This window comes from Taurulus bubalis, assembly GCF_910589615.1.
Source record: "Taurulus bubalis genome assembly, chromosome: 11".
Lineage (NCBI taxonomy): Eukaryota > Metazoa > Chordata > Actinopteri > Perciformes > Cottidae > Taurulus > Taurulus bubalis.
The window spans coordinates 23,968,389-23,983,983 of NC_136599.1; the positions used below are offsets into that span (position 1 = coordinate 23,968,389).

A 15,595-nucleotide genomic window follows, 5' to 3' on the forward strand; every position below is an offset into this window, starting at 1 on the left:
CTGCACACATGCACGCTCGGATACGGGAATCTACAAACACACACACACACACGCACACACACACACCCTGTCAGACCTACGGAGACAGAGTGAGCGATTCGGACCACGCAGTGCCGAGGAGAGTGAGGTGACCGGGGTCTGTGTGAGTATGGTTATTGCTGCTCATGAATATTACACTTTTACTGCATGGGTTTCTTACTGTTTTACTAGTTTCTCTGACCTCAGATGAAACTCTCTCTATGTTCTTGTGTTTTTAATGGATCAGTCCTTTGTGGAAGATTTTTTTTAAAAGTGTCCTTGTGCTGTCACTACCTCTGTAGGTCGGCGTCGGCTAAACTTTAAGCGTTTGTAACAATGTTGCAGTTAAAATGTAACAATGGTGTTGACAAAAGAGGTTGCTCCATTCCTTGGGAAAGTAAATGGCTTGTGGCATATACTTTTATTGAAACAAAAACCCAAGTCAGTTTTTTTTAAGCTGTTTAAGCTTTTGATTATAATAAATGTAGATCTTTATGTCTCTGAGCGGCATTTAGATCTCATTAAGTGTAACATAGGATTGTAATATTCTTGTTTCAAGTCTCTTTACTGGGAAAGCTGCTTCACTATTCTCAGCAGATCTCTCCACCCTGCATAGCAGGGCTGGATAAGTAAGCCCTACCTTATCTCAACCACTCTATTACGAGCTCCACAAGGGCCGAGGTGGATGGAGAGATGGACCCATTACCCTCTACCTCAAAAATCAAACTCCATACACAACACGATAAGCAGAACAAGCACACATAAGCATAATCAAATATGGTTGTCGGTTAGTGTTAGTTCTTTTATTAAAAGATCTATCAATCATTTTATAGCTGGCTCCAATTATGTGTTTTGAATCGGATTAAGACTATTCCTTCACAATACGTTTGACCTGAACAGCTTCTGGGTCAGTTCACTTCCTTTATCTTTTTCTGTTTAGTCTTGAATCAGCACCTTCTTTTCTTTGCTCCACGTTTCCATTTTCATCCTTTACTCTTGCATACTCTCGCCTTCGCTCTCTAGAAGTATAAAATGCATCTGTTTAGACAATCTGAATGGCATTGTGTTATTTACAGCAGTTGTAGATTAACAACTTAATCTAATGTATTGGGAATATAAGAAATGGATTTTACATTCACCGAGCTACAATTAACAAGCAACAAGCAAGATAAACAAGCCGGCCCTCTCGACAATGGGAATGTAATAGTAAAGCATGAACAATTACATCACAGAAGGGAAGTGTTTTGGAGTATTCTCATAATGAGTTCATGTCTCAGGGAAGATTGTGTTTTGCATAATTGTGTATGCACCGATCTGATAGCTAATTCACGCGACGCAGGAACAACAACAACAACAACAACACTTGCTAAGAGATCCGTACATCCTGCCCATGCGCAAGCTAGTTCTCTACACCTGCGGCTTAACAATCTTGTGCACCCTGTTGCATTCTGGACAACCGATCGGTGTTGAAATCAGCAGCAGGAGAGCTAGTTAATGTTAGCATTTAGCTGTTAGCAGTCGGTGGGCGGCACAGTCCTGCTTGGCTTAGAAGCTGACAGCTAACGTTACCTGAGGCTCCATTGAATGACATCATGATGTGTTCAAGCTCCATTAAGTAGAAAATGGTATTATGCAAAGGTTAATTAGAACGTTATGATTAAATCTTAATTCTGTAAAAAAAAATGTCGAGAAACTTGAATGACACAGTTGTTTGATTTTTATTACAGAGGGAAACACCTGTTGAACTTTTTGTTTTTAATGCACATCAGATGAGTAATCGGTATCGGACAAGACTTAAATTCAGTTTCCCGAATCGGTATTGTTAAGGAAAAAACGGCATCCGGAGATCTCCAGTTGGGACACAAGGCTGTTATATATATATATATATCAAGAAAACAAAATGCTTTATTGTTATGGATGCAGTCAACGACCTAATACGCATGTTAATCCGTTGGACTGAGTGCGGAGGCGCTGTGGGGTCCCTCCCCGGGGCCTTTGGCAGTGTGAGCGCGGGGCCACATCGACCTCTTGCTGCCAAGCTGGGTGAGAACACTGCTTTCCAATAGAGACCTGCTTTCGGGCCCAAACCTGGATTAGTGAGTCAGCTCAAGGTATTCCAGAAAATTCTTTTAAGATTGAAGACATTTGGTCTGTCGCACAACAAAGCACTAAAAAGGCAGTCAGTCAGTCCTTTCATTTGCCCGTCGTCTTGCCTTCCTGTAACCACTCGTGTTCGTCTCAGAGGTCAGATTGGTTTCGTGCGTGGCGTGGCATGAACAATGTGTGTCCTCACCTGTCATCGTGTGCGCCCACACACACATATACATAGTGGCCCGTCCTATTCATTGAGCAGATGTCTATGTTTGCGAAGCCTAAGCACACAATATATTTTTTTTCTTCTCTTTATTGTCGAAACATAATCAAGGTCCCTTCTACCTCAGAGAAAACCCTTGAACTGAGTACACTACAGCAGCGTTTTTGTAGCTATTATCCTAAAAGCTTCTTTGTGTGGCGCTCTAGCACCAACCATTACCACATAACCAATACTATTAATTCTTGAGATCTTTTAATTCATTTCCACGTCACACTCTCAATAATCTTTGTCTGATTGTTTCAGCCAGAGAGACATTCTGGTGTCCATGCGTCCAGCAATCATGATGCCCTTCATCGCTGTGCATCTGGGCCTCCTCATGCTGGGTGAGTAGAAGATCAGATTTATCTTTGTCTTTTGGGGGGCTTTCACATCTCATTTAGGCCGAGGCCACCTGAAAAGGAGGCTTTGGTTTGGTTCCAATTGAACTCTGGTGCTGTTTGATTGTGGTGTGATTGTTGTGGTTCAGTAGACACAGTTCTATGTAAACAAATATGGTAATACATATGGGCATCAGCAAATGATGGTGGGGACTCGACCGACCGTAGCGTGAAAAGGAGTTCAAACAGCAGTGTGTGAGGATGTTGTCCTACATACATTCATGTGACTTTCTTCATAAAAGCAAGTGAAACATAGTGAAACCACAGTAATTATACGGCACAAGACGCTTCTTTTTCATCCTGCGTCTACCTGGTATTTATTACTTTACTTTATTATGTATGAGGCTCAGTTATGGTCTGGGTTGATAATGCTCCTAACTAATGCCCTGTTGTTTATTCATGAGCTCATAAATAAACACACATGGTTCAGTTAAGTATGACCTGTTGTCAAGTCACTATGTTAGCTGCTATTGGCTCATTGAGGATATATTGGTATTGGTGTTTGATACAATGGCAGCACAGAAATATATGTATATACTGTCATGCAATCCTCTGGTTAGTCCACACAAACAAACCACAACAGAGTCCACTTGGAGGAGACCAAGTGGGTCTAGTGTGATAGAAAGACAGTCCAGAGCCACGCAGTTCTCTCACAGCAATCTGAGAAACCGAGTGGACAAGTGATGACACGTGTTTATATTGCACAGTTGTCACATGAGGACCAAACTTAAGATCAAAAGGGATAGGTGTTTTCTGTCTTGCCATATCCGCAGCTGCTTTATCCTTTGATGTGAAATATTACACACACACACTATAAATAGTAAAAAGAGAGACAAGCCTCAGCTTGTATGACATTTGTCTGAGCGCGGCAGTGCAACAACTATAATGTAAAATCGTGTGAAAAGACTTGTAAAAGTCCATTTCGCCTGTCATGTCGCATGCCAGCAATCCCTCAGCAGAGCAGCAGCAGGGCAGCGTGTAGTATGTGCTAATTATTACTGAAGGTGTTTATGATCATACAGTACATGTTTTTTTTTGTTTTAGGACCCTCCAAACAGCCAAGAGGAAATCCTCACAAACTCGTACTCTCCCTGCACATTGTTATTAGGTCTAATCCATCATTATTTCATGCACGCCAATCTCAGACTGACGACTCCGACCAAAACCGACCTTCTCCCGTCTGCTCCTGTCTCTGTGCAAGACGTACGACATGTTCCATTCAAGCGGACGTGTCTTCACCTCAGTTCATAGAGCAAATCCGTCCCGGGTCTTCCCATTGCTTCACTCCCTCATGGGATTTGTCTGTGTTTCCTCTTACAACTCTTTCACAGTGTTTTTTAGTTTATGCAGGTTAATTGCAACATTTTTGTGGCCTAAAAATGTCTAATTCAGCGTTCGGTTGTACTTAACTTCACCACCTCGTGTCACTTAAAACCTAAATGTTGAACTCGTGGCATCAAAACGTAGTCCACAGACCAACGGTCGATGTTACTGTGACCTCGTCCACTTCTTACCGTCTGTGATTTAGAGACTGTTAATCCAAATACATTTGGACATGCATTCTTTATGCCTTTATCTTTGGGAAAAGGCGTGCGATATAAATAGATATATCGATATTTCTGCAGCGTGGGTCACCTTAACCACGATTGGTCCTTGAACATAACTGGGCACCAAAAATACAATGCAGTTTTCTGCAGCAGAATGCGTGATGAGCCGTGGACAGACACTGAGGTGCACACTCACTCGCAGACTCGCTCACTGACAGTCACACGCAAACATGCGACCGATGCCGTAAAATAATAAGAGATTATGAGATTTGTACTTTGGGACTGTCCCACTATCGTCAGTGAAGCATCACCTCCACGCCTACTTTACAGTGTGGGCAGCGCCAGCCCTGTAGGTCATGCAAACCCAGGTTTATTGGGTCAGCTTGTAGGATTTGGAAACTGTTAGAATCTGGGGTATTTATGGAATGTGTAGTAAATGATGGGCTACTGACAGCAGCGCTGGATTTAAGGCCGAATGGGCCCCCACAGGGCTAATTTGTGGCTCTGGGGGCCACACACACAGCACATTGTTAAATGTGCTTTAACTTGTCCCCGAATCACCTATGTTTCTGTGTTTGGGTTTCTCAGAAGGCTTAACAGTGATTCTATCAAAGTCAAAGACAAATTCTTCAATCTGACTTCAGCCGCCTGCACACTTTGAAAATGCTGTCATGGTATTGCACTCGCCTCCTCGCAGGTATCTGGGTCAGCCTGTGTTACTTATTAACCTGGAAGAAGACAGTACTGAGCTTGAGGTTGGGCCCTTCTACATACGTGTTAATGAACGAATGAAAGAATGAATGGATAACTGAAAGAATGAATGAACGACGTTAAGCTACCAGAAATGAAATACGTAATATGTAATATATATGAAATATGTAAAAAGTCTCTCGGACTCCCCTTAACATGTCGGCATGTACCGTGAAAAACACATCAGGTCGTGTTAAGTTTTGCTGATGGATCCAGAGCACAGCAAAGAGGAAACCACGAGGGCCGAGTATTTCTGTATTTGTTGTTTTGATGAAATTAGTGCTGTGGTCAAGTATGTGTACCATGTGAGCTGTTGCAGTTAGAGCTGCAGGTAATTCCACCCCATCAATCCTTTTTACCCGCCGTTTATTTGCAACCAGCCTTTATTTGTTGCCTTTATTCACGTTGGCCACAACCCCGCAGCTATTACTTTAGACTCCCGTCATTATTCGACGAGCAATTTATTTGGAGAATGTTCACTTTAAATCGGACCTGCTCTGATCAATTTAAAGGGCAAATTGGCAAAAGGATTGAGCGGCTTTTCCAACCTTGAAATGAACGAGTCGGAAGTATTAACTACTCACACTTGTCACATCTGCCCCTCTTAATTAATTATTGATGAAAGATAATGGTCAGGATGTAAGACCAACCAGTCGGCGAGATACTGCGGTGAACAATTGGAAGCAAAATATCATCTGCGAAACATTGAATTTCATCTCAATGACATTCAGACATTTGACCTGGAAAAAGTGCAGAGCCCGAGACACCACTTGTCAACAAAGATGGAGACGAAAGAAAACACACCCTATCCATACTCTTTGCGTAACACGCGCAGAACCCGAGACAACGCTGACACCTGGAATATTTTCTCTAATGAATAACATTTTCCTCTCCATCCCCTGCATTCCTTCCATAGTGCTGTATACAGAAGGGAGACGCCCCCAGGGTGTATTTACCTCTTCCACTTTGTGTATCTGCTTCGTGCGCATGTGTGTGTGTGTGTGTGTGTGTGTGTGTGTGTGTGTACGGCACATTGCCACACGCTACGCTCTAATCACACAGTGGTAAACCAGCTGGTGTCAAACAACATCTGCTCAACTGGCTTTACGTTAAGTCACACTTCCTTTTTGAACACAGTAACTCCTCTTGAGTCGGTTTGTGTTGACCCTTTTACCAGACAGCTACATTCTCTGTGTAGAAGAGCGCCGACTGGTAACTTACCAATACTTAACTGGTGGCTACTAGAGATGCACCCATTGATCTGCGGCCAATCAAAACTGGAATTTTTTTCTCCCAGCTGATCGGATGACCGGTTTCCGCCCCCGATCACAAGTCCACATTAAACATTAAACCGTGGAGGAACAGCCTTTAAAACATTTGGAATAATGAACTTAATCAGACACTCATCATGTTCATTCCCATCAGTGGTCACTCACAGTCACAGCAGGTCAAACTCTGCTCAGTTCAAATTAGTGTTGGGTAAAGAATAATTATTATGACGTCTAATGATGTGTTCAGACATCTTTATAATCTTATGAAATGCAGTTTTTGGCCAGACAGCTGAATGAATACAGTGGTTTGAAGGAGATGTTTTCACAGCAACATAAAAAGATATTGGAGAGGGAATTAAATCAAATATCCATCAATCCTTCCAATCATGTGATTTATGCGATGCCCACTATATTTGACAGCGACAATGTAAACGGATAGCATTTAGGGTTGTTGATGGTTTACACTGACTGTGGGTTTGGCTGAAATTATATTTTGGGCACGGTGGCGAAAAAAGTTCCTCTGAGAAAATTGGAATCGGCAGGACAGACAGGCAGGTTTGCTGCTGTTACAATGTGCTCCCACTCCCACACCCGGGAGAAAACTAGCCGTTGGTTGTGACTAGGAATGTACAATATGGCTGATGAGATAACCGATAATTACCTGTATTGTCATTTCTGAACTACAATCTGTTGGTTTTCAAGTTTGGAAACACTTTACAAGCACACTATATCACATCTATACATTACATGGAAAGACTTACAGCCACAAACAGAATGCTGAAAAGCAATGACATCAGCCTGTGACCTGTTACTGCACGCTCCACTAAAGTAGAACAGTGCACACACATGCTAATACACATTCTGTCGTTCCCCATGCTAGTCGGGGCAGGTGGAAACCAAGTAAAGGCCCACACAGAGAGGGGGGGCACTGCTGTCACGCCTCAGATGTCAGAAGCATCTTTTGAACATGAAGGCCCTTTCACATGCAGGAGTGTGTCTAGATGGAGACTGCTGCCGTGTAATTACCAGCTCCAACACCATCCTTTTCTGTCTCAGCACAGGCCGACAGATCGGAGAGAAAGCCATGAGTTGGGGAGCTTTTTGTGAATGGCGTTTCTTCTAATAGCAACATTCCACGCGAGTGTGGTCTATTTCAAAACACGAGTCACAGTCATTAATTAAAACTGAGGGTGAATTATGACTCCTGAGGGGTGCATGCCCAGACAGAGTGTCGGGAGAGGATGTCATAACACACCTGGATGCTGCCGCGATCACTCTCTCTGAAGCGGTAACTCCAGTGTGATAAACTGGCATAGCTCCAAAAAATTAGATGAATAGAAATGCAACAAGTAGGCTTCTTTTTTATTTCAATACATTTGGGATTTCTTTAGTTTTGATGTCCATCCATCCATCCATTTTCAACCGCTTATCCGGGGTCGGGTCGCGGTGGCAGCAGGTCCAGCAGGCCGACCCAGGCTTCCCTCTCACCTGCAACACTTTCTAGCTCATTCTGGGGGATCCCGAGGCGTTCCAAGGCCAGCCGGGAGATATAATCCCTCCAGCGTGTCCTCGGTCTTCCCCGGGGTCTCCTACCAGTTGGACGTGCCTGGAAAACCTCTAATGGAGGCGTCCAGGAGGCATCCTGACTAGATGCTGAACCACCTCAGCTGACTCCTTTCGACACGAAGGAGCAGCGGCTCGACTCCAAGCTCCCTCCTGATGTCCGAGCTCCTTACCCTATCTCTAAGGGTGAGCCCGGCCACCCTACGGAGGAAGCTCATTTCGGCCGCTTGTATCCGAGATCTCGTTCTTTCGGTCACGACCCAGAGTTCGTGGCCATAGGTGAGGGTTGGAAGGTAGACCGACCAGTAAATGGAGAGCTTCGCCTTCCGGCTCAGCTCCGTCTTCACCAAGACGGACCGGTACAGCGCCTGTTTTACTGCTGCAGCCGCACCGATCCGCCTGTCGATCTCCCGCTCCACCTTACCCTCACTCGTGAACAAGACCCCGAGATACTTGAACTCCTTCGCTTGGGGTAGGCAGTTTGTCCCCACCTGGAGGGAGCAATCCACCGGTTTCCGGCAGAGCACCATGGCCTCAGATTTGGAGGTGCTAACTCTCATCTCTGCCGCTTCACACTCGGCTGCAAAACGCCCCAGTGAATGCTGGAGGTCACGGTCCGAGGAGGCAAACAGGACCACATCATCCGCGAACAGCAGAGAGGCGATCCCGAGACTCCCGAACCGGATCCTCTCCGCCCCCTGGCTGCGCCTAGATATCCTGTCCATGAAAGTCACGAACAGGACCGGTGATAAAGGGCAGCCCTGGCGGAGGCCAACACCCACCGGGAACGTGTCTGACTTATTACAGAGGATACGAACACAGCTCCTACTGCAGGCGTACAGAGACCGGATAGCCCGTGCCAACGGGTCCGGCACCCCATACTCCCGCAGCACTCCCCACAAAAACCCCCGGGGGACCCGGTCGAAAGTCTTCTCCAGGTCTACAAAGCACATGTAGACTCGTTGGGCAAACTCCCAGGACCCCTCCAGTAGTCTTGCGAGGGTAAAGAGCTGGTCCACCCCCACCCTCGAAAATCAAAAGTCCTTCTCCATGGCCTCCCGAACTCCTCCCATGCCCGGGTTTTAGCTTCTTCAGCTTGACGGCTTCCCTCACCCCCGGTGTCCACCACCGGGTCCTCAGGTTGCCGCCACGACAGGCACCGATGACCTTCTGGCCACAGCTCCTAGCGGCCGCGTCCACAATAGAGGCTTTGAACATGGTCCACTCGGATTCCATGTCCCCAGCCTCCCTCGGGATGTTTGAGAAGCTCTTCCGGAGGTGGGAGTTGTTTTGATGTCAAAGAAAATGCTGTTGTCAAAAATATCAATTGGTTCTGTTCGTGATTATTCAGTGTCAATATTTTGAGATAAAATAGAAAGAAAAGCCATTTTATAAGATAAAAATGGCAGATGAGCAATGATACAAATTAAACAATTCAAAAGTTGAAGTGCAAAGGAGCTACATATAAGAAAAAGTAGAATAAGTAAAACAATATAACAATATCAGATCCTTAAAATAACCAATCAAATGAAAGTTCAGAGAGGGCCTTTGTATAAAAGTGGGTTTTAAGAAGTGTCTTGACAGGTAAAAGATTCAGGCCACACTTAGAGGATAAAGAGCTCGCCGGTCCGCTAATACTCCGTCATAACAAACACAGTATATTGGAATGGAGACCCACAACGCTGCATGTATCCAGTAACTTGATGTGCATATTTAATATGTTTACCAAGAAGATAAAATCAGCTGCTTCTCTAAGGCACAGAGTAAGGAACATAATTAAGACCACTGGTCATTCAACCGCGGTGGTAACTCGACCACCCTAGCAACCGACTGGATTGGCTGCTGGTTTGGCCGGTCGTTAGAAGCCACCGACGCAAAACTGCAGTAACGGCTGTCTGAATGGTGACAAAGAAGCGTAATTATGGACTCAGTGACGAAGTTATAGCCTCCGCCGACTCCTCAGTAGCCTTCATTTGGTCCCTTTACCCGGCCCGCCACACCTTTTCCCCCCCTCATAAGTGTTGGTGGTATAGTGGTGAGCATAGCTGACTTCCAAGCAGTTGACCTGGGTTCGATTCCGCCGCCGCCGTTTGGGGCGTCTGTAGCTCATGGGCAGAGTGGCCGTTCTGAAACCACAAGGTAGCTAGCTCGATCCCTGGTCTCCCCATAGTTTGCATGTCCAAGTGTCCTTGAGCGAGACACTGAACCCCCAGTAATATAAGGAGGACACTGCTCCTTAATTAGGATGGGTTATATGCAGAGACCAATTTCCCCAAGGAGAATAATGAAGGATACTTCTTTCTTTCTTCCTGCCCTGCAAAGACAGAGCGGGAGTTACAATCCAAAGCCAGATGAAGCACAAACCCTGTTGTTTTCCATGTGTTTCACTGTGCCCCATCTCGGGGCAGGTTATTTGCCCAGTGAGTGAGGCCATTGTGTCACCTCATACCTCATACCTGTAAAGTGAGGTCAGGTGAAACCCAGTCACAGCTCCCAGTCAGTGTCTGTGGTTCTGTGTTCTTAAAGGGGTTGTTTGAGTGGACTGCTGGGCAGTTTTTCTTTCAGCTTTCAGGGACACAGTTTTTGCGCTCCTCCAGAAAATACAGATTCTCCAGGAAATGCATTCTTTAATTGACCTGAACATGCTTTTCTTGACTACCATTCCCTTCCACGCTCAGCCTCACACCCGTCCATGGCACCCTCGAGTTTCAGTATCGCTGCACCGCCTTGTGTCCTATGTTTGGTTAGGGTGTGTTTGATCTTTATCTGCAGTCTGTTGCATCGTCCTCTAACCCGTTCATGTGCAACGCCGCCGCCGCACGTGCACACCTGCCTGTGCAGCGTGTGTGAGTAAGCTTTTTACTGTAATCTGTCTTCACATTGGCTGTATGGCGTCTCCACTCGGCGGAGTGACATTACGGGCTGATTGTGAACTGTGTTCTCTGCTCTATCAGTAGTATTGCTATTGTCAGCCAGACGTTAATGCCTCGCAGGAATTCAGAAAATCTGCCTCGGTTAAATCTTTTACTTGAACTGGAGCCAAGACATTTATACACAAAGGCATTGTGTGAGTGTGTGTGTACAGAGGGACTGGAGGAACTTTTTTTAGCATTGGTTACAAAGACTTTTCATTTAATGATTTACAGCAGTTCATTGTAGTAGTGCAAAAAAAGCATGTTTACACACGCAGATATTTCGGGTCATGTATATCATGAAATAAATAATTTTTTTATAAATAAATCATGAAATGATACAGGCAGTGGGGTTATGTTTAGTCTCTTTCAAGGGTGACTTTGACACTAGAACTCCTGACCTACCTTTTACTTTTCATTCTTGGAGATATGGAGAGCTGGGATCCTTTGTTTTAAAATTTGGTTTGGCTAATTCTATAAACTTTCTTTTATTTTTTACTATAAGGATCTCATGGACAACATAGGAACCATGAGAGGATATTCCTTTGGCCGGGGGGTAGTCCCCTCTCTGTGTCGAGGAGGCCTATCAATTAGCTCTCTCCAAATCCAGTGTTTAAAAGGAAACCCATTTATTTGAACCATGACCTCCACTCCACAGGCTCATATCATCAGGAACAGCATTCTGAAATACTGACGGCTCTTAGTGGCTGGTCTTCCCACTTCAAGGGGTCCACCTTTGTAGGTGGCCCACACGTTCTTGGGCACACCCCACAAGCAGCTGATGGAGTAATTCCTGGGAGCATTAGAGACTGGGATTATGAATGAACAGTGTGAAGAGTGTCTTCCTGACTGAACTCCTGCTTGACCTTCATTTGATATTGATTTTGTGAAATCATGAAAGGAATCGTTCACGTGCCCTTTTTTTTTAGAAAGGCAGTTAGACGCTGCACTGGCTGGGCATCAAACTGTGGGAACATCCGACTGAGCACCAGAGCATTCAGGTGAACTTTCACTTGATGATCCAAAGATTTGATTTGAATGAGCTCCCACACTCACTAGAGTTTCCATGAGGAAACAATTACAGCAGCCATGTTTTTTTCCTCCCACTACAAATGCTACAATCATATATTGGTACAGTGTTTAAGAGTTCTCCACCCTTAGAGAGTCTTTGGTCAAATGCAGATGCGCCACTTTCTTCTTTAAGCGGAGGGTGCTTGTGATTCCATCTCGCAGCCTTTCCGATCATGCCTCAACTTGTTGCCGCTCTGTCGTTTTCTGCAAAATGGGCAGGATGGAAGACCCTCGGATATCTCTCTCGTCATCTCTCACCCCCTATCGCTCCGTGTCCCGCCGCCGACCGTGAAGCTTCAAGTTTTACTCAGGCGGGCACAGAAGTCTTATTGTCACATTGTTCTGTGAAGCTGTGGGACTTCCTTTTTCTTTCAGTATGGTTTCATGTTCATTCACCGAGCTCTGGTGGTTGGTCTGTAAGCTCAGGGACTGTGTGTGTGTGTGTGTGTGTGTGTGTGTGTGTGTGTGTGTGTGTGTGTGTGTGCGCGTCCATAAACAGTATCTTAGAGTAAATATCCTGACTGAACTGAACTGCCTGCCCCGTGTCTTAAAACCACTGCCCGACCATAGCTCTCAAATTGGTGCGTCCACAAAGTATTTTAACATCATTTTATCTCTTGTCTCTCTGCCCAACACCCCCCCTCACTCTTGTAGTCTCTGTCTCTCGCATATATCCCCGATGACGCCTGTTGTTCAGACCCAGTGATGCAGAGAGAGTGTTGACACGGGTGAGGGAGAGAGTTGGAGGGAACACGACCAGAACATTTTTCAGAGCGCTACAGTTTATGTGCTTCTTCTTAGTCCATTAAGGCAATTACTTTCCGGGATGTCAGGCGGCGTCTGAAGAAGTGAAATCACAATAATCATCTTACTATTTGTAATCCGCCGTGCTCCTGTGTAGCCTGACATGTTCATTGGAGTTCATGCTGCAGACGCTGAGGGGAACAGTTCTTAATACTTACTTTTTACTTCCTCTGGTTTCTGCTACCTTGTGTAAAATCAAGGGTTCACCACAAAGACCATACATTTATATTTCCTACATTAAATATGTGTTTTTTTAGAACATACACTTTATATTTTCTATAGATAAAAAATGTATTTTATATTTTTATCTTTATCTCTCTTTCTATATATAGATGTAGATTATTTTAAATATATATATGTATGTATGTATGTATGTATGTATGTATCTATTTATGTATATATATAAATATATATACATACATATATATGTATATATATATGTATACATATATATGTATACATATATATAAATATATATATATAGAGAGAGAGAGACTATTAAAGTACAGTTATGCAGTTAAATACAGAATCATATATAATCCCGCCACCATGGAGGAGCCACACCAATGTTGTGCAACCTTCGGTCCAGGCTATTTACTGTTGCTGTCGGTAACATCTACAAGGTCTTCATCTTATCTTCATCTCCAGACACCCGGAGCAAAGCCTCCCAATTTAAAGCATGCCAAGGGTGGAGGTCGACAAAACATATTACCTCAAATATATCTTTGGCATTTCTCTGCTACATTTTCTCGTTTATGGTACGACTTGTTCTGTATCCGCAATAAACTACTGTATAAAGTACATGACTGGATGATTTATCATTCTAGGGAACATTTCACACTTTCATCAGCTCTTGTTTCGTAGTGGCAAACACACTTAAATGAAGTGCAGGCGGCATATGAGCGGCATGTAGTGGCGATGCTGTGGTTACCTGTAGTTTAATGTCTTTCACAGCTTTTAAGTGTTGACAGTAACTTTATATACAGAGCCCTTTGAAGAGAGAGTCCCGTCAGCGGAAGTTCAAAATGTTTGATCGTCACGTGACTCACGTAGACTGCAGATAGTTCCAGGAAGTACACGGCGGGCAATTTGAATGCATAGAAATCGGTAAAACGGAAATAATAAATGAATAAATAAATGTATTTACAACATTCATATAGAACACCAACATATGTATGTAGTGACATCAATGTTTTGTTTTAAGTAAAATGAAGTACACTTCACTAATATTTGAGGATTAGTAAGACTGAACAGCTGGAGTTACCTGCCTTGTGGACATATTTTAGGCTACGGTTGCCTTGTTTAAGGAGCTGTTGCTTATTGCTTTGAACTATTTTAATGTTCTTCAACTTGTGTGATATTCAAGAGCGATCACATCCTAAGTAATATATTTAGAGGGAGAGGAAGGTCTTTCAATATTCAGATTAAATACATTTTCTCCCATTTTTGACATTTTTATTTGACTTGCTTGTGCAATAATCTGCTATTAAAATGGCGACTGCTATTCTGCTAATCTGCTATTAAAAAACATGCGAGGTAATCATATTCAAACACAGCGTTTTTTTACAAAGAACAAACCGTCGGGACGATTCATATTTGTCTTGTTTTTTTTATTTAGTTTATTCGTTTATTCACATCAGGGACCATGTACAAAAATATAAAATAATGTCAATAAAGAGAAGAGATGTTTTGTATCTTCACTACAGTTGGACCAGCAACTAGTGATGCCCATGCAGGCGTATGACGTACACACACACACACAAACACACACACACGTCATAGGGATAAATACAGAATACAGAATATAGGTATGAACAAATTCATACAAAGGCAAATGTCAGAAGTTAAATATTATGTCTTGGTTATAGCCATGTTATCCATCAATCTATTTTTTTTAACCTCATGGGCAAAACTGAAATCCGGGCAGGTTTTCAGATTGATGATTGATTGGGTTCACATATAAAAGGGAAGTTAAAGGGAAAGGCTTCCAAAACCCAGCGAGTTGAGACTCATGGTTCAGGTTGACTTGGTTGTGGTCTCCGTTGAATCCTGTTGTTCTTGTGTTGAAAGAGAGAGGCTGGGAGGCTCAGACACACCTTTATAGGCTTGGACAGGAAAGGGAGGTGTGGTCTTTATTTATCTTCTTTATCCCCAACTTTACTCAAGGAACGGGACTAGTTGTGATCATCAATAGTTTAACTTCACTTGTTTAGTGTTTTACTGTGGAACTCCTGGCATCACTGCCGTATGGTTCCTTATGATGATACACAGTACATATTCATTATGATAACTTGATAAACATATTTAGGATGATTCCTTATATCATATGGCAGTATAATACACAATATCTTTATTGATGTCATATTTGAAACATACCTTAACTCAGCACTCCTGCCCTGCAGCGTCACTGATGCTCCATCCCTAAAGTAGTTTACTAGTATACACCAATACGATTCCCTACATAATACAGTAATGGAAGACATGTCTCCAATACGCACTCTAAATCCATAACAATCGCAATGTATCACAAAGATATCTCTCTTTAATTATTATTTATTTATATTATACTTTATTCTATTGGCTCATGCTCCAAAGCTTATGTGCTGATTCCATCACCTTACATACACAACTCTACAACTGCGCCCCCAAATGTTATATTTATGTGTATATTTAAAATTATATTTAAATTAATATTTAAAGCCCCCTGTCCTGGAAAAAAAATCCTGTTAATAAACCTTTATCCCTTTAATTGCACAACGTTTGATAGAATAGCCTTGAGCGAATGGAATTTACAATAAATTCTCTAAATGTATTAATTTTGTGGTGGAAAATCCACTAACATGCTTTAATGCAAATGCTCATTTTATGCAGGGGTGGTGATGATGTAAAATGTCTTTCTTTAAACACC

At 43.3% G+C, this 15,595-nt stretch overlaps 1 protein-coding gene across 1 annotated transcript in view; it reads left to right on the forward strand.

Moving 5' to 3' along the window:
* Window positions 1–2,657: 2,657 nt before the first annotated feature.
* lamb2l (laminin, beta 2-like) overlaps window positions 2,658–15,595 on the forward strand; it is a gene marked incomplete at its 5' end in the record, with an annotated part of 40,355 nt that continues 27,417 nt past the window's right edge. Inside the window, one exon of the mRNA XM_079225984.1 lies at window positions 2,658–2,715. Coding sequence (XP_079082110.1) covers window positions 2,658–2,715 — 58 coding nt within the window. The remainder of the gene's footprint in view (window positions 2,716–15,595) is intronic.